This window comes from Sturnira hondurensis, unplaced genomic scaffold (assembly GCF_014824575.4).
Source record: "Sturnira hondurensis isolate 20B ecotype Veracruz unplaced genomic scaffold, ASM1482457v3 Scaffold0010428, whole genome shotgun sequence".
Classification (NCBI taxonomy): Eukaryota; Metazoa; Chordata; class Mammalia; order Chiroptera; family Phyllostomidae; genus Sturnira; species Sturnira hondurensis.
Window position 1 is genome coordinate 7,948,306 of NW_028083059.1, and position 22,022 is coordinate 7,970,327.

General features: G+C 37.9%; 1 protein-coding gene across 1 annotated transcript; it reads left to right on the forward strand.

Moving 5' to 3' along the window:
* The first annotated feature begins 4,241 nt into the window (after positions 1-4,241).
* PCNP (PEST proteolytic signal containing nuclear protein) lies at positions 4,242-21,838 on the forward strand. Its single transcript, XM_037058977.1, has 5 exons — positions 4,242-4,347; positions 7,640-7,854; positions 11,855-11,929; positions 18,660-18,715; positions 20,035-21,838. The coding sequence occupies exons 1-5, from the start codon at positions 4,284-4,286 to the stop codon at positions 20,159-20,161; spliced, it is 537 nt and encodes a 178-aa protein (XP_036914872.1). The 5' UTR covers positions 4,242-4,283; the 3' UTR covers positions 20,162-21,838.
* Positions 21,839-22,022: the final 184 nt, after the last annotated feature.

Below are 22,022 nucleotides of genomic sequence, written 5' to 3' on the forward strand. Positions count from 1 at the left end.
TTCTTAATGTCTATCAGGGTGTCCAAAGTTTGGGCATGTCTGGGTCACCCTGGAAGAAGAAGAGTTGTCTTGGGCCACACACTAAATACACAAACACTAACAAAAACTGATGAGCAAGAAAAAGAAAAAAGATTTTAAGTAAATTTTGTTTTGGGCCACATTCACAGCACCCAGAGCCACATGCAAACCACAGATTGGACACTCCTGGTCTACAGTGTTGTATATGAAACTCAATCTGTTCTTGTATATGAAACTCAATCTGTTCTTAGATATCATATCTGACCTTTCTGAACTAATTTTCCTCATTTAAAAATACAGGTATCTGCCCTGGCTGATGTAGCTCAGTGGACTGAACTTGGACCTGCAAACCACAGTTCGATTCCCAGTCAGAGTACATGCCTGGGTTGCAGGCCAGTTCCCAGCAGGGGACTCATGAGAGGCAACCATACATTGATATTTCTCTCCCTCTCTCCTTCCCTTCCTCTCTAAAGATAAATAAATAAAATCTTAAAAAAATAATTAAAATAAAATAAAAATACAGGCATCTATAAAAATATATACAACTTCACATAAAAAATCTTCTGTTTGTGTTTCTTTAATAAATGATAAAAGTGAGATGAAATAACTTGTGAAGATCACATTTAAGAAAAACAAAACAAACATGAATTAATTACCTGCTCTATGTAAAATATTTTGCTGGGCACGTGTAAATATTACTGTAATAAATGGTGGACCAGGAACTTCAGATCATACAATTACCACATCACCACCAAACCACCCTGCTTTTGTCATGGGACATACTTTGATTCTTTCTCCACTCTCTAGACTTGCAACCTGAGGAACCATCCATCCACATACTGAGGACCTACAAAATGTACATTACAAAGTGCTGTAAAGGAAAAAAAAATTAATGATCTCTGTTTGGGGGTGAAGGTCTTTGTTGTCAAAGAACTTTTTTTTTCTTTTTTCAGTTTCATTCATAGCACTTTTGAGCCATCTAAGAAGACAATTTTTTTTAAGATTTTATTTATTTTTAGAGAGGGGAAGGGAGGGAGAAAGAGAGAAATATCAATGTGTGGTTGCATCTCACATGTCCCTCACTGGAGACTTGGCCTGCAACCCAGGCATGTGCCCTGACTGGGAATCGAACCAGCAACCCTTTGGTTTGCAGTCCACGCTCAATCCACTGAGCTACACCAGCCAGGGTGGAAGACAATTTTTTAAAAAATGAAACCGTATACTGAAGGACATATAAAGTGACCAAACAACAGTACATAGAAATTATCTTACTTGATCCCTATGACCACCCTTCAAGGAGATACTATTACTATTTCTACTTTATAGACAAGGAAATGTAGGTCCTGTTGATGGTAAGAAACCCTTAAGGTTTAATCAGTCAGTAAAGGACAGACCTGGGTATTCACACCCAAGCTCTGATTTCCAGCCAAGATGGAGGCATAGGTAGATACACTTTGTATCCTCGCACAATCAAAAAAAGGCCAATAACAAATTTTTTAAAAACCCAACAAATAAAAAAACCAGAACTGTCAGAAAAATCAAATTGTATGGAAGTCCAACAACCAAGGAGTTAAAGAAGAAACTTTCATTAAGACTGGTAGAAGGGGCAGAGGTGGGTAGTGGGGGCAGACAGGATGCCCAGCAGACTCAGTTGCTGATACCTTTACTTCTAAAGGTAGCAGCTGGAGGACCAGGCAGGCAAGGCAGCAACAGCTGGCAGACCAGGTGGTCCCCCATTTGCATGCAGATAAACCAAGAGGAACTACGGAGAGTGAGAGAGCCCACGCAACCCAAGGTTCCAGCATAGGGAAATAAAGCTTCAAAATCTCTGACTGTAAAAACCTGTGGGGGTTCTGGCAGTGAGAGAAACTCCCAGCAACACAGGAGAGTTTGTTGGAGACACCCACGGGGTCCTAGAATGTACACAAACCCACCTACCCAGGAATGAGCACCAGAAGGGCCCAATTTGCTTGTGGGGAGCAGAGGAAGGGGCAGGAAGCTGGCCAAGAGCCAAGTAAGTGGCATTGTTCCTTCTATGACTCCTCCCTACTTACAGCACTGCAACACAGCAAAGAGGGTTGCCCTGCCCTGGCAAATACCTACAGCTCTGCCCCTTACAACATAAAAATGTGGAGACAAAGAAATATGGCCCACATGAAAAAAACAGATCAAAGCTCCAGAAAAAATACAACTAAGTGATAAAATGACAGCCAGTCTATCGGATGCAGACTTCAAAACACTGGTAATCAGGATGCTCACAGAAGTGGTTGAGTATGGTCACAAAATGGAGGAAAAAGTGAAGGCTATGCAAAGTGAAATAAAGAAGAATATATAAGGAACCAACAGTGAAGGGAAGGAAGCCGGGACTCAACGATTTGGAGCAGAAGGAAGAAATAAACATTTAACCAAAACAGAGTGAAGAAACAAGAGTTCAAAAAACGAGGAGAGGCTTAGGAACCTCTGGAACAACTTTAAACATTCCAACATCCAGTCACAGGGGTACCATAAGGGAAAGAGGAAGAGCAAGAAATTGAAAGCTTATATGAAAAAATAATGGAGAACTTCCCCAATCTAGCAAAGGAAATAGACTTCCAGGAAGTTCAGGAAGCTCAGCAAGTCCCAAAGAAATTGCACCCATGGAGGCACACACCAAGGCACATCATAATTGACCTGCCCACAATTAAAGATAAAGAGAGAATCTTAAAAGCAGGAAGAGAAAAGGTGAAAGTTACCTATGAAAGAATTCCCATAAGGCCATCAGCTGATTTCTCAAAAGAAACCTTGCAGGCAAAAAGGGGCTGGAAAGAAGTGTTCCAAGCAATGAAAGGCAAAGCCCTTCATCCAAGTTTCTCTATCCAGCAAAGCTACCATTCAGAACAGAAGAGCAGATAAAGTATTTCCTACATAAGGTCAAGTTTAAGGAGTTCATCATCACCAAGCCCTTATTATATGAAATGTTAAAGGGACTTATCTAAGAAAAAGAAGATGATCAAAAATATGAACAGCAAAATGATAAACTCACAACTATCAACAACTGAACCTAAAACAAAAAGTCAAACAAACTAAGCAAACAACTAGAACAGGAACAGAATTACAGAAATGGAGATCACATGGAGGGTTCCAATGGAAAGGGGGAGGAGGTACAGGGAATAAGAAGCATAAATGGTAGGTACATAACAGACAGGGAAAGGTTAAGCCCTTCTCCATTTCTTTGGGAAATGGAGAAGCCAAAGAATTTATATACGATTCATGGACATGAACTAAAGTGATGGTTGTGGGAGGGAATGCTGGTGGGAGAGGGGTGCAAGTTGGAGGGGAATAAAGGGGAGGAAAAAAGTGACAACTCTAATGGCATAATCAATAAAATATATATTTTAAAAAACACAAGCTCTGAATCCTTAAGATCACTTTCTGTAATACTCACTGTATATTGTAGGGCAAATCAAGAAACTCCAGTTCCGTATGCAAGCAAGCAATCATCCCTGTACGGTAAGGGGTCAGTGTAATATAGAAAAAAGGGAAAGATAAGGCTGAGAAGTTAGGCTGGGGGCCACTATAATGATTGGACTTCATTCTGCGAACACTAGGGCTCCACTAAAGATTTCTACGTAAAGCAGAAATCACTGCAGTCTTCCCTCTATAAAGTAACTTCTTTTAACTTGATACTTGCAGCCTTTAGGAAAAGTAGTTTTACCACTTGCTATGAGTCCCTCTTTGGCCTCAGCTCACGACTAAAAGAGGGTAATTTCGCATCGAACTATTCTCGGAGCCAAAGAAATCATGTTTAACACAAGAGGGCACCCGATAAACTCTAATTTCCCTTTTAAGTAGCAAAAAATACGGTCCCACAGTTTCTGTTTTTTTAAGTAAGCAATGCGACCCAGCAACACCAAAAAGAAAGAGTCTGCTAGCTTAAGCCGCAGCTACACCCCTACCTGCAGAAACCTTACGCGATTCCACCAACGTCTCTAGGGTGACATTCCCACCGCCTCTCATTTCTCTGGATCTGCCAGATCTCGAAAACCTAACAGACCTCTAGTAAGTAAATCTCTAACCAGTCCTCACAGAGACCGCCCAACCTTCCCCGCCCTTCCTCCAGAGGTCGCTGGCCAACGTTATCACATCCAGTTCTCTTTCCAAAGGCCTCTTCTCACTCTCCAGGACCGCTCTAGGCTGCGGCCTCGCCCGCCGGCTCCGCATCTCAATGGTTACTGGGCGGTACCGTGACGTCCTTGGCGTGGCTGCAGGAGGCCGCGGCGGGGAAAATGGCGGACGGGAAGGCGGGAGAGGAGAGGCCTGAGAAGCCGCAGCGAACTGGAGCCGCCGGAGGTGAACACAACCCCTGCGTCGCGGGCTGAGTGGGATGCTCTGGGCCTTTTCTTTGAGCTCCCCGGGGTGGGGCAAGAACGGGCGGATCTGGCGCTCACCCGGCCAGGTGCTGGGCCCAGATGAACCCCGGGCACGCCCGGTGCGGCCCGCTGGGATCCTGCCCCACATCGCCTCCCTGACCGGCTTAGTCAACCACTGTTCATCACTTCTTGACCTCAGCGGAGGCCCTGCTTCCGAGGAGAAGGGAGATTGGGCACCAGAAAGGGGAACCGAACTCAGGGTGGGACCCGGAGCGGCGGTGCAGGCGGAGCGCCACAAACACGCACACACATAGTGGGAGTCAGCGAACAGTGGCCGCAGGCCAAGTTTCCGACAGAGCCGGCCTCTCAGTTACACCCACGGGTTAGTCTGCTGCTTTTCGCTGAGGAGATGGACGACCCTGGCCTTTTACCTTTATTTTCAAGCCGAATACTGACCCTGTAAGGGGATGGGTTGAGGCGGTGGAGGAAAAGAGGAATGAATACCTTTGTCTGCCGGCTGGTTTAAGCTGCGGGGTCTGGAGTTAGGGTTTTGTTGCCTTTCTTTGAAGTGACCACCTTTTCTGAGTTAGGCTGTTGCCGGCTCTGCATGCCAGATGGCCACATAAGCTAGTGTGACTGTTCCTGTATTCAGGCTTTCTTCGTTTTGTCCCCTGCACCCCTGCACATTTGGGTCTTGTGCGTTGAGGAAATACCTCCAGCCACCCTTTGTAGTAACAAGATAGCTAAACACGTGCGAGCTGATCACATTATCTATAGAACGTTTTAAGTATTACTGTGTAACTTTCTCAAGTTTTTATCCCCGAAAGTATTTAATATGAGCAAATACAAAACATTAATAGCATTTGAAGGCAACTATGAAGAACTATTAATATGATGTTTAATGTGAACTGTCTTGGAAACAAAAATTCAGAAAAGTGTAATGTTCAGTTACTTTGGACCCAGAAGTTCTTAAAAAAAAATATGTACAGTGCTGTTAGTTGAGTCAAACTCCTCCCTCCCCACTTGCCCCCAGTTTTTTACTACCTCACTAGGGACTTTTTTCCTTCAAATATTGCCTTGGAAATTGTCGAGTAAAATTACATTAAACATTAGTTGTTTGAGGAAAAACTGAAATTGGTAGCCTAAAGAATCTTACCTGGCTTTTAAACTATCTTGACTGAGCATAGGAGGTGCATTTAAGGTGCTGTCAAAATGTACTTCTAAGTATTAGCATAATTCCGCTATCATTTATCCACCACCCTTTCAGTTAGGGACAATTAACTCTAGTTTGGGTAGTCTCCCAGTAAATTGATAATTTTGTGGCCAGTAGGCAGTATTTTGATACACTATGAAGTTTGTCTTAATGGCTTATTTAGAAAATATTGTCATGTTTAATTTCTATTGAATGGTTTAGTAAATTGAAAGTATCAGTATTTTTAGCTCTGGCTGGCATAGCTCAGTGGATTGAGCACGGGCCTGCGAACCACACGATTGCGGTTCTATTCCCAGTCAGGGCACATGCCTGGGTTGCGGGCCATTTCCTGGTGGGGGACTCGCGAGAGGCAACCAACTGTGCATTGATGCCTCTCTCCTTCTCGCCTTCTCTTCCCCTCTAAAGATAAATAAATAAAATCTTTAAAAAAAAAAGAAAGTATCAGTATTTTTATAAGATAATTTATGAACTTATGTCACTAAGAGAAGCTAGTTACTTGAACCACCTGCTCTTATGTTAAAGAGGAGAGATAATGCTAAGGGTGAGGCAGCCTTAGGTAGAGTTTTGTGGGGGTTTTTTTTTGTCCCTTTGGCTAAATTTTTGTGTAGTTTCTTGAAATAAATAGAAGTTTTAGAAAAGAATTATTCGTATCATAATTGTGGCCATTTCAAGATATTTTAGCTTATCTAAGATCTACTTTAATGAAATGGATGTTTGTTATTCCAGACATTAGGAGGGTCTTGAATATCTTCTCATTAAAGCTGCACATCAATCCTGTTAGGTAGCTGTGTGCCCTTTTTTTCAGATGAAGAAGCTACCAGTGTGTAAATGGGTCATGAAGGGTACTTCTAAACTTTGTTATTAGGTAATATTTTTCAAAGTAAGATACCTTCATGTTCCAAGGCTCTCCTCTCCCCAGCTATTCTCTGGTGGGGATAGGGGGAAATGCTTATACAACATGTAATATGATTTCATATTAATTAATCTACATATTTTGTTCAGAATGAATTTAAACTAAAGTCTCTTTAATTAAAACATTCCTTGATAAAGAATATAGTTATTTGATATAACTATTCATGTATTGTTATAAATTAACTTGTGATTTTTTAAAACTAACCACATGCTTATTCATCCTTTAAAATATAAGTCACAAAAGTTTTCAAAAATAGCCCTGGCTGGTATAGCTCAGTGGATTGAGTGCGGGCCTGCGAACCGCAGGATCGCGGTTCGATTCCCAGTCAGGGCACATGCCTGGGTTGCAGGCCAGTTCCCAGTAGGGGACCCACAAGAGGCAACCATACATTGATATTTCTCTCCCTCTCTCCTTCCCTTCCCCTCTAAAAATAAATAAATAAAAATCTTTAAATTAAAAAAAAATTTTTTTCAAAAATAAGTGCTAAAATTTTTCAAAAACCTATGGTCATCCAAAATTTTGTTTTTTACAGTCCGAAAATACAAAACATCTCATTAAATATATTTAAAATACGAGTTTTCTGTGAGATGTACACGAGAAACATGTCACTCAAGAAAATTAGGCTTTATTAACATTGCAGTTAGGTTAAAATGGGCTGTTTGTAACTAGGTACTTTATATAACTAATAGTACATTACTGAAGAATATTAGACTTTATTAGTCAAATATATTGTCCTGTGATGTGACTAATTGCTAACAAACTAGATTGTGTAGAACAACTTACAGACCTTAACTTATAAAAAGCAAAATCTCACAAATAACTAGATTATTATACAATTTACAGTGTTTAGCTGAAGGTTCTTTATTTTTTGTGAACTCTAAAAAGGTCTTTACTTTTTGTGAACTCTATGTTTGTAATTTTAAATTGCTCTGTATTTTATGCTAGTTAATTCATGGGAGCCTCTTCTACTGCCACACAATCTCAGTTCCTGCTGTATACTCTAACAAACAGTGGAAGAGACTGTTGGGTCAGTAGGTGACAACTGCAGAGGTATCTTCTTATAAATGATGCTTTTTGAGGTTGCTGCTCCCATCAATCTGCTCAGTAAAAATAGCTCATCTTGGTAAGTTGTTTCGACTTCACCAGGACCTGAAGAAGAAGCAGAAAAACCTGTGAAAACTAAGACTGTTTCTTCCAGTAATGGAGGGGAAAGTTCCAGTCGCAGCGCTGAGAAGCGATCAGCTGAAGAAGAAGCTGCAGACCTCCCAACAAAGCCTACAAAGGTCTCCAAGTTTGGATTTGCCATAGGTAGTCAGACGACAAAGAAAGCCTCAGCCATATCCATCAAACTTGGATCAAGTGTGAGTTGTTATTTTATATATGATATTTGTAATGGGTCTTAAGAATTTCTTTTAGAAACCTACTTTTACTGGTTTCAGTAAATTAAGTATAAAAAGGTACGTGAACTTATATGTACGTATTTCAGAAGTCATTAGCTTTGTGTTTAAGAAAAATCTAGATAAATTATAATATCTCAATAAAGTTATTTTTTAAAGGTTTAGAATACAAGAATCCCTGTTACAGTGATTATATGATTTATAAAGTAATAACTTAGAATGTTTCTAAGTTGAGCAAAACCTCTAAAAAGTATTTTCAAAAAGAATTTCAGCTTATTTTTAATGTCTTTCAATTCTAGTAATATTAAAAATATCTCTAGAAATCAGTTCTTTTATCTTAAAAGGTTACTATCAATGAAGTATTCCTTAATAAGAAAAGCTTCTTGAGTACCTTACATATGACATTCATATCCTGTAACAGTTCCTTACAGATAACTTTTGATTCCTTGTTTTAATATGTATTATAAACCATGAATTAATACTTTCGAACTATGGATTATCTGGAAAGTATTTGAAATATTAGATTGAAACACACTAGGTTTAGAAATTGGACTATTTTTGATTATTTTTTGTGGTTCATCCAAATAGATCTCTAAGGAAAAAAAGTTACTTATAGTGATTGCTATTGGCTTTAGGAAATAGTTGCATTCTTATATAAGGAGAAGAATCCTAAAATTGCCTTTTGTTGTTTATTCGTGTTCTGTAAAAATTAATGCTCAGGTGCTAGATGCATACACCTTTTTTCTGCATTAGTAGTTCATTCAAAGATCTTTAAAATATGATATGGATCAAGTTTCTACTATAAGTTTGAGGCATGCTGCTTGTTTTAAAAGAGCTATTATTCCTCAGAACCTCTGCTTCCACCCTTTGCTGTTTTGCCTTTCTCTTTTTCTTCCTTTTTTTAAAAATTCAGTATGAATAAAGACATTCAATTTGTAACTTCATTACTTATGACAAGTCTTCCTACCTGAACTGTTAATCCGGATTTTTTAAAAGTTGCATAGACTTACCTGCATATATATATATATATATATTAATTACAATTAAACATGCATTCTCACACACACCTCATACAGGTGTTACCCTTGATAATAAATTTTGCTATGGTTCAACACACCCCCTAAACCAGACACCAAATTCCTACTTTTTCTAAATCATTCACAAGATTTAGTATTGCCAGTCATATTAGGTGGGAGGGGTATGTTTGAAAAAAGCCTACTCAGTAAAACTTTTACTTTTTGGAAAACAAAAACCTGTTTTTAGAAAGTAAACAATAATGTAAACATAATTTTCTTGGGGGAGTTGAAGTATAGGATATAAAAAGTAATTGGAGCCCTGGCTGGCATAGCTCAGTGGATTGAGCGTGGGCCTGCGAACTAGACGATCGCAGTTCAATTCCCAGTCAGGGCACATGCCTGGGTTGCAGGCCTGTTCCTTGCAGGCTAACTACCAGCAAGGGACGCACAAAAGGCAACCATACATTGATGTTTCTCTCCCTCTCTCCTTCCCATCTAAAGATAAATAAACAAATAAAATCTTTTAAAAAAAGTAATTGGAATGGTTGCTTTTGATTTTATGATATAGTCAATTCAGCTAACAAATACTTACTATCTTAGGTTTTATCTACAACAAATACATGACTTCTTTAAAAGATTATAGGGTGTTTCCTGGCTGGTGTAGCTTAGTGGATTGAGTGCGGGCTGCGAACCAAAGGGTCGACAGTTCGATTCCCAGTCAGGGCACATGCCTGGGTTGCAGGCCCCATCCCCAGTGGGGGCCACATAAGAGGCAACCACACACAGATGTTTCTCTCCCTCCCTTCTCCTCTCTCTAAAAGCAGATAAATATATATATATATATTACATTATATAATAGCACATATTGTAAAGCACATATTATATAATAGCACATAATATAATAAAGTACATATTATATATATTTATATATATATATATATAATAGGGTGTTTCTAGAGTCACTATGCATAATCTCCAAATTAACATTTTTTATTCCTTCAGAAACATTGTTTAGAAAAAGTATTTATATTGTAGAAGAAGGGGTAGTTAATTTTGTTTCAGCAAGTCACAGAGATTTCACTAATAAAATGTTTGAGTTGACCTTAAGTTCAGACAGAAAGCAAAAAGGACATCTCAGATAAAGGGAATTTAATGCAAAGGCATTTTTTAAATATGAAGCCACATGGTCCATTTAGGAAATTGTTGGTATTTGGAAAGCAAATGAAAGCCCCCAAAATGATACCTTAGGACCAAATCATAAAGGGCTTGCATTTTCCTAAATATAGTTTGTTTTTGTTCTTTAGATTCTAGCAAAGCTGTAGAACATTATAAAGAGTCCTGACCCCTAAGTGGATTTGCATTTTAGAAATTTCACTGTACCAGTGGACCCCCAAAACACCAATATAATCTTCTGGAGGGCAGGCCCCTTGTGTAGTACAGGCTTCCCCCGCTAGGTGAGTGTTCTGGGAACTCACCTGTTATCTGTGCACCAGTTGGTGTTGGCTATGAGAGGCTGCGTTCAGTTTCAGTGACTTTTTTTTTTTTAAGATTCCTTCAAAACATTTGCCCATTTCACGATGGGTGATTTATGAGCACAGCCCACACCAAGCTGTGTGTTCAGCAATTTTTCACCAAAAATGGCATGACTTGTGCCTCACCCTCCCTATTCACCTGAGATCACTCCAGTGACTTTAGTTTCCCTGGATGAAAAGAGTCTTCAAAGGGAAACATTTTGCTGATGTGGAAGAGGTAAAACAAAAATGGCAGAAGCACTAAAAGGCATCAAAATAGATGATTTCAAAAACTGAGCCGTGGAAAAATGCCTCAATAGGTGTATTGCATCAAATGGAGAGTACTTTGACAGTCATTGAAGTTTAACGTGTGAGAATAAATACACAAACCTTTATAAATAAATACTAGGGTCTTTAGGGCCCCCTCTGGGTATAGGTCACTCAATACAGAGTATTGGAGAAAACACAGATGGTAACTCTAATCAGCAGGACCTTACAATATAACATGCAAGTTGAGGAAAAGATTTTCTGGCTTTGGTACTTACAAACACTGAATCTGAAATACCCACAGGAGCCCTAAGTGGGTGTCCATTCTCCAAATGACATCCTATTTGAGAATAGATGGAAGCTTTGGCAGTTTTAAACTATTTAAAACTTTGAGAATGAATGAAGTTGATCGTGGAAGTAAAGAGAAGGAAAGGTCACTAAGGACAGAATTACAGGTATCTGTCATTTGAGGGGAATAGGAGGGATAGAGAGAAAATATCAGAGAATTAGGAGAATAGCCAATAAATTTTCAAAGGTAGTAGGGGTGTTTTAAAAAAGGAACTGGTCATTAGAGTCAAGTGCAGCACGCTAGTCTTTGGCGACTACAGAATCAAGTCACCTCATTCTAACAGAGAAATCCTGGAGAATAGTAAGGAAGGATGCCAGATTACAGTGGGTTAAAGACTGATTGGTGGTGAAAGGATTGCAAATAATGAGAACAATTACTTCAAAAACTTAGGTCTAGATAGAAGAGATGGTGTGAATGAAGATGTTTATAGGCCATAGTGCAGAAAGCCAGCTAGTCTTTTCTAGTCTTTTCATCTTTCTAGATGAGTCATGGTGTCTTTTATGTTCCCTGGGCACTACTTAATTTTACTATGGGTAAGAATTACTAATAATTTTCTTTACTTGTACCTTAGCTAAATGATACTATTATAGGTCCTAACTAGGAAACCTTACAGGAGGAAAAAAATGGACAATAAAGTAAAACCTACCCATTGATAACTCAGCATTTTCAAAGAAAAGACTAGATTTGTCTACAGTTTGTTCTGAGTTTCTTACTATTTCTGTGAAAACATAAAGTTGAATCTTTGAAGATAAATTGTTTATATCATTAAATAAGCCTGTATAAATCGTATGTCTTAACTCTTTCGTGTGTTTTTTCTTCAGAAACCTAAAGAAACTGTTCCAACTCTTGCTCCAAAAACCCTTTCAGTAGCAGCAGCTTTTAATGAAGATGAAGATGTAAGTTGACACCTAGTTGTGGTTATTTTACTTTAACCAGTTCTTTAAGGAAGAATTTAATGACAAATTATAAGTTGTATTAATGGTACTAGTGAATTTCCTTTTTAACTGTAAATAGTGTGTGTATGTGTGACACATCTGCAGAACTTGCATATTTCTATTTATTTATTTGATTGTAGGATTTTTTTTAAACATTGTTAATTCTGGGGCAGGGAACTTAAGAATCAAGTCAAATGCTTATGATGAATGAATATCAATATATGTGTGTACTAGAAAGTATATAATATCCAAAAAAGAAAAATTAAATATTACTGTCTTTAATAATTTTTATATTTGAAGTCATCAGTGATGAGACATTATGCCTGCATTCAACCTTCAAAACACTGCTATAGTGGTTTCTTTATCTTAATGAGGAATAACAGTTAAGTGCAGATGATTCTGCTAGAAGTTTTACTCAGTAAACGTGTATTCCAGAGTAAGTAAAAGATGCTCATCTGCTGTGTTAGGCAGTCCTAACACAGCCCTCATGGCCCTCAGTGTCCCTGTTTTAACATGCTTATGAATGACTGGAATTTTAAGCATAATGTTCACTTTTTTCCCTTAAGCTCCAACTTTAGAAGCTAACCCTCATTAAGATGTGACTCCATGGTATAACAATTAAGTATTACTGGGTAAATGAGTAATTGAATTGCTCCCAAAAGGAAGGTGGATAAGAATTATACATTCAGAGGAGCATAAACACTGTGGAGTAGGGGTGATTGGGAAGATATCTAAGAGAAGAAATACAGGTTGGGCACTGAGACATAAGGGTTTTGACAAACCAAGGAATACTTCTGTAAGCTAGACATCAGTTTTCAGATCACAAGTGCTGAATACTAAACAGCTGCATTTGACTGGACTAGAAATTTTTGTAGAGTTTTGGGCAAGGATAAGTGTTAAGTGATTGGAACCCAGATCAACGGGTAAAGAAAGAACAACTGGTGATCACTGTATTCTCCTTTGGCCATTTACTTATTCTATACATTTTAGTACTTTATGCTAGACACAGGTTGCAAAGATAAATATGTTCCTCTAGGAACTCAGTCTTTTGGAGCAGAGACTTACATGTAAAATAATACAAAATAAAAATCAGAAGTACCTGGAGGTGAAGTGATGTGGAAATTCAGGGAAAGAAGAGATGCTGGGTAACCAGATGCAGCAGCATGGAAAGACCATCAAACTGGCAGTTGGGGGGACCTGGATTCTCTAATAACTCTTTGTCCAGTTCTCAACTAGTAGAAAGCCTGTGAATAAATCAGATCACCTTTTTGGAGCCTTAGTTATAACTGAAATAATGGCTCAATTTAGAGCATAGATTTTTCAACTATTTTTTCAAAGTCCTAGGGTTCTTTGGAAATGTCTCAGGAGCTACTGTGGTGGAAGGTGATGATGCCTGACAATCAGGGCTCTGGTCACCTGCCCGTGTTTTACTTACGATTCTTTTTATCTGTTTGATAATTGGGAACCCAAGTAAGATTTTGTTGAGGAAAAAACATTTCATATCACTGCCTCTCCCCAGAAAAGTTTACAAAGCACTAACTCAAATAATATTTACTGTTTTCTGCCATCTTGGATATTTTAAGAGTTTAGGTAGCATTTTGGTATGTACAGATTGTATGAAGGAAGGACAATACAGGAAGAGGGGAACTTGTAAAAATAGAGGCTAGAAATTGTAAATACTACATAATAGTAGTGGCTTACTTTGAATGTCTAACAATTGGGATATATTTTCACTTACCTTTCTTTTTTATCTTCCATATATCCCTTTGAATCATGTAGTGTAGTTATTTCTGTTTTGCAAATGGAGAAATTAAGAAGTTAAGTAAACTGCATAAGTAGGTGCTGATGTACATAAATGTTGAACTATATAGGTCTTCTGGCTTTCAGTCCTCTATTCTTCACATCATCTCTTACTGCTTTCCCTAAATACTTTTTAAAATATATTTTATTGATTATGCCATTACAGTTCTCCCATTCCCCTCCACCCTGCACACCCCCTCCCCCACCATTCCCCCCTTTATTTTATGTCCACATGTCTCAAGTTCTTTAGATTCTATATTTCCCCTACTATTCTTGCTCTCCCCCTTATCTATTTTCTACCAACCATCTATGCTACTTATTCTCTGTACCTTCTCCTCCCACTCCCCTGTTGCTAACCCTCCATGTGATCTTCATTTCTATGGTTCTGCTCCTGATCTAGCTGTCCTCTTAGTTTGCTTAGGTGTAGTTGTTAATAACTGAGTTTGCTGTCCTTTCACTGTTCATATTTTTTATCTTCTTTTTGTTAGATAAGTTCCTTTAACATTTCATATAATAAGGGCTTGGTGATGATGAACTCCTTGAATTTGACCTTATCTGAGAAGCACTTTATCTGCCCTTTCATTCTAAATGAAAGCTTTGCTGGATAGAGCAATCTTGGATGTAGGTCTTTGGATTTCATGACTTAGAATACTTCTTTCCAGCCCCTTCTTGCCTGTAAGGTCTCTTTTGAGAAATCAGCTGACAATCTGATGGGAACTCCTTTGTAGGTGACTGTCCCCTTATCTCTTACTGCTTCTAGAATTCTCTCCATTTTCATCTTGGCTAATGTAATTATGATGTGCCTTGGGGTGTTCCTTCTTGGGTCCAACTTCTTTGGGACTCTCTGAGCTTCTTGGACTTCCTGGAAATCTATTTCCTTTGCCGGACTGGGGAAGTTCTCCTTTATTATTTGTTCAAATAAGTGTTCCACTCGTGGCTTTTCCTCTTTCCCTTCTGGTACTCCAATGATTCGGATGTTGGAACGTTTAAAGATGTCCTGGAGGTTCCTAAGCCTCTCATTTTTTTGAATTCTTGTTTCTTCATACTTTTGTGTTTGGTCATTTCTTCCTTCTGGTCCACTCCCTTGATTTGAGTCCCAGTTTTCTTTTCATCACTGTTGGTTTCCTGTGCATTTCCCTTCATTTCAATTAGTTTAGCCTTCATTTGTTCCTCTAATTTGTGACTAAAATTAACCAGTCCTGTGAGCATCCTGATCACCAGTGTTTTGAACTGTGCATCTGATAGGTTGGCTGTTTCTCGGTCACTTAGAGTTATTAGCTCTGGGGCTTTGAGTTCCTCTTGAGCCATAATGTTTTGGTCTGTTCATACCTGTTATGTATGAGGGGCAGAGCCCTAGGTGTTCACCAGGGCAGGGCAACTCAGTCGCTGGGTTATGACATTGTATGTGGGGGCGGGGTCAAAGAGCGGGCAATGGTGGTCCCCTCTGCTGCTTCCCGCTGCTGGGGCCTGCATGGTCTGTCTCACTGCTTGTTCCTTTGCCTGATATATCTGTGCGCAAATGTTTGACCGTGGTCAACCTGCTACCATGATCCCTCATTGGGTCTGCCCGTTGCAACCCTATGCCTGGGATCTGCCAACTGCTGCCTGAGCGCCTGGGTCAGTCTGGCCTAGTTTTCCTGTGCAGCCCCTTTCTGCCAGCCACTGGCTTCGCCCCTCTTACCGGTCTGGCTCAGTGGTTCTTTGTTGTCAGACTTCCATACAGTTCAATTTTCTGTTTTGGTTGCATTTTTGTTACTAAAACTTTGTTGTCTTTAAACTTGGTTGTGTGAGGAGGCACAGTGTTTCCACCTACACCTCCATCTTGACCGGAAGTGACTAACCACTTTTTTAAAAAAAAAAACATTTTTATTTGTTGATTTTAGAGAGAGAGAAACCTACTTTTTTATGTATTCATTGGTTGATTTCTGTATGTGCCCCAATCAGGGATCACATCTGCAACCTTGGCCTATCAAATCGATGCTCTCACCAACTGAGCTACCCAGCCAGGGCCCTAAATACTTGAATTTTATTTATTTTTGTCCTCACCTGAAGATTTTTTTCTAATTGATTTTGAGAGAGAGAGAGAAAAAAAAAAACATTGATCAGTTGTCTCCTATCTGTACATGCCTCTACTGGGAGTCAAACCCACAACTGGGACAGTGCTCTAACCAACTTTGCCATCTGGCCATGGCCTAAATACTTCTTTAAAGAAATTTTGGACAGGTTCAGGCAACATTCTTTCTACTATAGGGATGGTAATGGTAGGAAAGAATAAACTTGTTTCTTAGATGAAAGAATCTGTGCCTAAAATCTTTATCTGGCTCTGGCAGAGTAACTCAGTTGGAGTGTCGTCCAGATACACCAACGTTGTGGGTTCAGTCCCTGGTCCAGGCACATACAGTAAGCAGCCAGTGCATAAAGGAAAAGCATTGGAAAAACAAATCATGTTTCTCTCCTTCCCTCCCCCCCCAAACTCAATAAATAAAATTTTTATCTGGTTCTTTTTCTGTAGAACATGGTTAAGTAACCTTGGAAATAACAAGGTCCAGCACAAATAATGCCCATTTTTAATTATAAAATCTTTTATTACAAAATCATAAGTAATTCTGTAACATAACAGTGTCATGCTCAAGCACACCGTATGACATTTTAGGTGAAATGTTTAAATTGCTGTCCATCTCATGCAAGACATTTACATACCCTATGAACTAGACTCAAGCAGGCATTATGTCTGAACCTAAAATATATTGAAGAAAGGGCATTCATTTAATTCATTTTTAAATTTAAAAAGTTTTTTTTTAATTGTATCTCTTTAGTCTCCTTTGATCTGGACAGACCCTGAGTCTTTCTGTCTATTTCATGGCATTTTTGTAGAACATCCCTCAGTTTGGTTTTGTCTGATGTTTTCCACACCACCACAGAAGTGATGCCAAGTTCTTAACACATCAGTCACATTGGGGAGCACATGCTGTCAGTGTTCTATTATAGGCAGTGTTCACTTCAATTATTTGGTTAAACTGATGTCTGCTAGATTTCTCTACTGCCAAATTACTATTTTGTTTTTTCTAATTAAAATTTATCTTGTTGGAGATATGGGTTGAGGATATGTGAAAATATATAATTTCTTAAACATTTAGTCTTAAGTTAATCACATTTTATTTTTGTTTATTGATTTGAGAGAGTGAAAGAGAGAGAGAAAGAAACATTGTTACATTTACTCCTGCATTCACTGATTGGTTCTTGTATGTGCCCTGACCAGGGATCAAACCCCAAACCTTGGTGTGTCAAGTTGACACTTTAACCAACTGAACCACCAGGCCAGCATGATTTACTCTTGAGTGTTACCATCCATTGGTGCTTCTTGCCAGAGTCAGTGATGATGTTTGTCTCTTACTGTGAAGAAGAGCTCTCCCTTATTTATATAAGTGTGGGCTCATGGATTCTTACTTTATTCAGAAGGCTATAATGCTCAAATTGTCCAGATTTGACCAGTAGAAACCCCTTCAAGCTGGATCTTAAGGATACCCTTTTTTTAAAAAGAATATTTAGCCCTGGCTGGTATAGCTCAGTGGATTGAGCATAGGCTGCAAATCAAAGGGTTGCCGGTTCGATTCTCAGTCAGAGCACATGCCTGCGTTGCAGGCCAGATAATACCCAGTGGGGGGCATGTGAAAGGCAACCACGCATTGATGGTTGTCTCCCTCTCTCCTTCCCTTCCCCCTCTAAAAATAAATAAAATAAAATCTTTAAAAAAATGTTTTTAAATAAAATAAAAGTTAAAAGATATTTAGCTCAGCAGCAACATTTATACATAAAAACATATGGACAGATTAACCTTGTTTATCTCACACATAAAATGGGAATGATAATAATCATTTGTACCATAGAGGATTATTAGGAGGTCTTTTTGTTGTGGTTTTGGGTTTTTGCTGTTGTTTGTTTGTTTAATTATCTTTAGAGGGGAAGGGAACAAGAGAGGGAGAGAAATATCAATATATGGTTTCCTCTCATGCATCCCCTGTGGGGAACTGGCCTGCTACCCAGGCATGTGCCCTGACTGGGAATCAAACCACAGTTGTTTGGTTCCCAGGCCTGCGCTCAGTCCACTGAGCTACACCAGCCAGGGCAGATCATTAAGGTTTTAAAAGATTGCATGTTTTTAAGATTATTTATTTATTTATTTTAGAGATAGGAGGGGAGGGAGAGAAACATTGATTGTTTGCCTCTTTCATGCCCCCAGTTGGGCTGCAACCCAAGCGTGTGCCCTGGCCAGGACAAACTCGGGAGGGACCCTTTAGCCAGCTGGGTGATGCCCAACACACTGAGCCACACCCAGGCAGAGCAAGACTGTGCATATTAAAGCATTTAACACAATGTGTAGCAGGTCATAAACAAATGGTTTTAGTGCTAGGATATCTAGTTCTTACCAAAAATTTTAATGCAAAACCAGCACACTAGAAGACATGCATTTCTTTTAATAATATAGTTAAGATAGATAATTTTCTCCTTTTACCAAAATTTATAGTATTGAAAATACTAAATGTCTTAGATATAAAATTTAGCATATTAGCCCTGGCTGGTGTAGCTTAGTGAATTGAGCACAGGCTGTGAACCAAAGGGTCGCCAGTTCGATTCCCAGTCAAAGCACATGCCTGGGTTGTGGGCCAGGTCCCCAGTGGGGGCCATGTGAGAGGCAACCACACATTGGTGTTTCTGTCTCTCTTTCTCCCTCCCTTCCCCTCTGTCTAAAAATAAAAATAAATAAAATGTTTTTAAAAAAGTATTGTCATCTCCATTTAAAAAATTTAGCATATTAGTAATTAAGTGAATTTAATAAATCTATATGCAATCATTCATCTCTATTTATTTCCTTTTCCCCCTCCCACTATAGAGCGAACCAGAGGAAATGCCTCCAGAAGCAAAGATGAGGATGAAAAATATTGGAAGGTATATTTTTTCATGAATATTGTAGAAAATGATGGTAAATTAAGAGCAAGGATGAATTACACATAATCTTTTTGTGTTCGGGCTTTTCTTACATACATAGGCAAAAGAAATAACAATTTAAAGCTATTTCTTTTCAGATACATAAAATCTATATATTCTTTTGTGTGTGTGTGTGTGTTCTTTTTTTCCCCAACATTTTTATTTAATTATTTTTCAAGTACAGTTTTCTATCTATTACTCTATATATTCTTTTTCAAATAATAAATAGCTATGAGAAATATTCCTGATTTCAGTTAAATTTTTTTCTGGTATAAAAATGCTTTCATTTCATATTCTCACCACTTAATCTTGATCATAAATGCCCTTTTTTCCCCTTGCTTAGATATCAAATACCAAAATAAAGAGTATTTTAATTTTTTTTCATTGTTTCTTTTGTCATGGAAATAACATTACTTTCAAGTTAACTGTGATGTTCAGTTTCCTGTCTTGGTATGCATAAATGGGTAATGTACAGGCTAGTAAGAAAGCTTAGCTTTAAAGCAGCCCATATTATATCCCCATTTCTACCTAACGTATAAACTTCCAAAGAACTAATTGCAAAGTCCATAAACAGGCATCGGTCTTTAGATTTTCAGTCTGTGATTCAAATGGGAACAGTCCAAGTACCTTCCTTTCATACTGAGACCTAAGAAATGCATGTGACATCATAACCCTGTGTAAACACCCAGTATACAGAGTTCATAAAATGACCTGAAGCTTTCTATGTGTGGTACATCTTCCTGTTTTTCTTCTATTTCTTATAAATGCTGATGGCAAGCCAGTAAAATTGATATCATGACCTTATTAGTGGGTTGCAAGCAACAGTTTTAAGAACTATAATGGTTCCCACCTTTAGTTATATATCAGAATTACCTTAAAAGTTTGTTAAAACTATAGATTTAGCCTGGACCAGTTTGGCTTATTTAGTTGGCCATCAACCCACAAAGTGAAAGGTCACAGTTTTGATTCTTGATGAGGGCACATGCCTGGGTTGCAGGTTTGGTACCTGGCTGAGTGCATTCTCTTCCTCTTTCTCCCTCCCTCCCCTGGCTAAACAAACAAAAGAAAACTATAGATTTACCTGATCCTCAAGCCTACTGAATCTGAAATTTTAGGACTGGCTCTATGGAAAGTATATGTTTAAAAACCTTTTTAGGGCCTTCTGATGTTCAGCCTATTTTTATAGTGAGTGCTAAACAAATGTATTTTGAATGAATTAAAAACATGGCCCAAAAGGCTTTGTATAACATTTTAAATAAATTTCTTTTCTTTTAACACAGGGATACACCAACATCAGCAGGACCAAACTCCTTTAATAAAGGAAAGCATGGGTTTTCTGATAACCAGAAGCTATGGGAGCGAAATATAAAATCTCATCTTGGAAATGTCCATGACCAAGACAATTAAATGATATGTTTTGAAAGTGGGGTGTGGGGTGGGTGTAAAGTTAAAAGGAACAGTTTCCTTTTTAAAGAATGGTATAAGACTATCTTTGGAGCCGCCTTTTTTTTTTTTTAAGATTGAATGGTACACTAATAAATGAGAGTTTGAAATTAGACGTAATTTATGTTTTATATACAGATTTCAAGACATTTGCTAATTTTGTAGTTTCATGTGATTACTTTCCAAAGGTTATAGATAATTTTAAAAAAATCAGAAATGGTACCTTTCTAAGAATTGCATATTTTTTTAGACATAACTATTAGCACATTAAGAGGGACGCAAAGAGTTATTGTCTGTTTAAACTGCAAGTAATTACTCTCTAACTTAACTCCCTTATTAACCCAAACTTTCTGGCTCCCAGGAACAGCCTTATAGAGAAGGGAGTATCATATTGGGAGGAAAATGTTACTGGAGTATTGACTGAAAATAAATTAGTAAAATTAAAATACTGCTTTTTTTCTAATGGGCATTTGTTTTGTTTCAAGTCATATACTAGATATTGCATTGCTATCAGTGGATACAGAAGCGTAGCTCTTTGATTTTTTTTTTAATTTTATGTAAGCTGTTAAGTATTCGATATAGCCCACTTCACCTTAATGGGTCTTGTCTGCCTTCATTAGTCTTCAAAGAACAACCGTTTGCTACCAAAGGAAATCAGTATTTTGAATGTGCTTCTCTTGGTTTTTGTTATTAGCTTAGATCCTGTAAGCATCCCCACCAGACTTGAGGCAAGTCAGAGGAAGCTGTTTCTTTTAAAATACGAACCACCACCAAAAATTTTAAATGTACATAATACTTAAATATTTGGCTGTTTTTATTTTTTAAAAGGTAACAAATAGCATACAAGCAACATTGTATGAAGATGGAAAATGAGAAAGATGCACTTTCTGTAACTTTGTCAAAACATTTAAGTTACTAACTTGTGAAATCCAATTTGATTCGTACTTAAGACAAGAATTCTTATTTAGTACAATACGATGGTTTGTTTTAAGTGTGTACATATTAACCAACGGCCTCTCAAAAGCACATTTTAGATACTGAGAAGAGAAGGAAAGAAAATGCATCTTTAAACATTTTATGGACTGACCACGTATACTTTGTTAGAGCTATGTGTTGTAGGGTTTTTTTGTATTTTTGTATTGTATATGAATTATTTTTTAATGTGATGAGTAAACACATCTTTAAAGGCATAGTCATAGATAAAAGAAAAATGCAGTATAATGATTTTCTTGAAAATTTCTACAATGTTGAATTTGTAGGCAGCTTCAGACTGTCTTAGTGGTGGTAACTACTCACTCAGCTCTTTTACAAGGTAGTAACTCCAGAGAAGCAGCCTGTATATATTCCTAACACTTCGTTCATTTTCATTTGATAGAATAAGCCCCAAGTAAAACAATGGAAATGTATATAGAACTATTAGTTCTTACTTACTTGATTTAATGGTATCAAGATACATGAATTTAACTTGCTTTAATGTAGGTAAACTTTTTATTTTTTCCATTTTATTGTTTATGTTAAAATAACATCCCTCTCTGCATATTTGTTTCTTGACTCAAAATATTAACCTATGGTCAAGATGGGAGAGAGAAACGACTGAGATGAATGTCTTTACTATAATACCAATAAATTTGTCGAACTCAATAGTGTTTTTATTTTCTATTCCACTTCGTTGTTCTGGGGTTGTTTTGATTTGTTTTTAACAAAGATGAGACAAATGTTACAGTTATTGCTCTTGCCAAGCTATTGAGAGATTCTAAATTATTATGTATTAGACTCTAATTTAGCATTTAGTTCTGTAGCATTCTTCTCCTCCCCTGGCAAAATG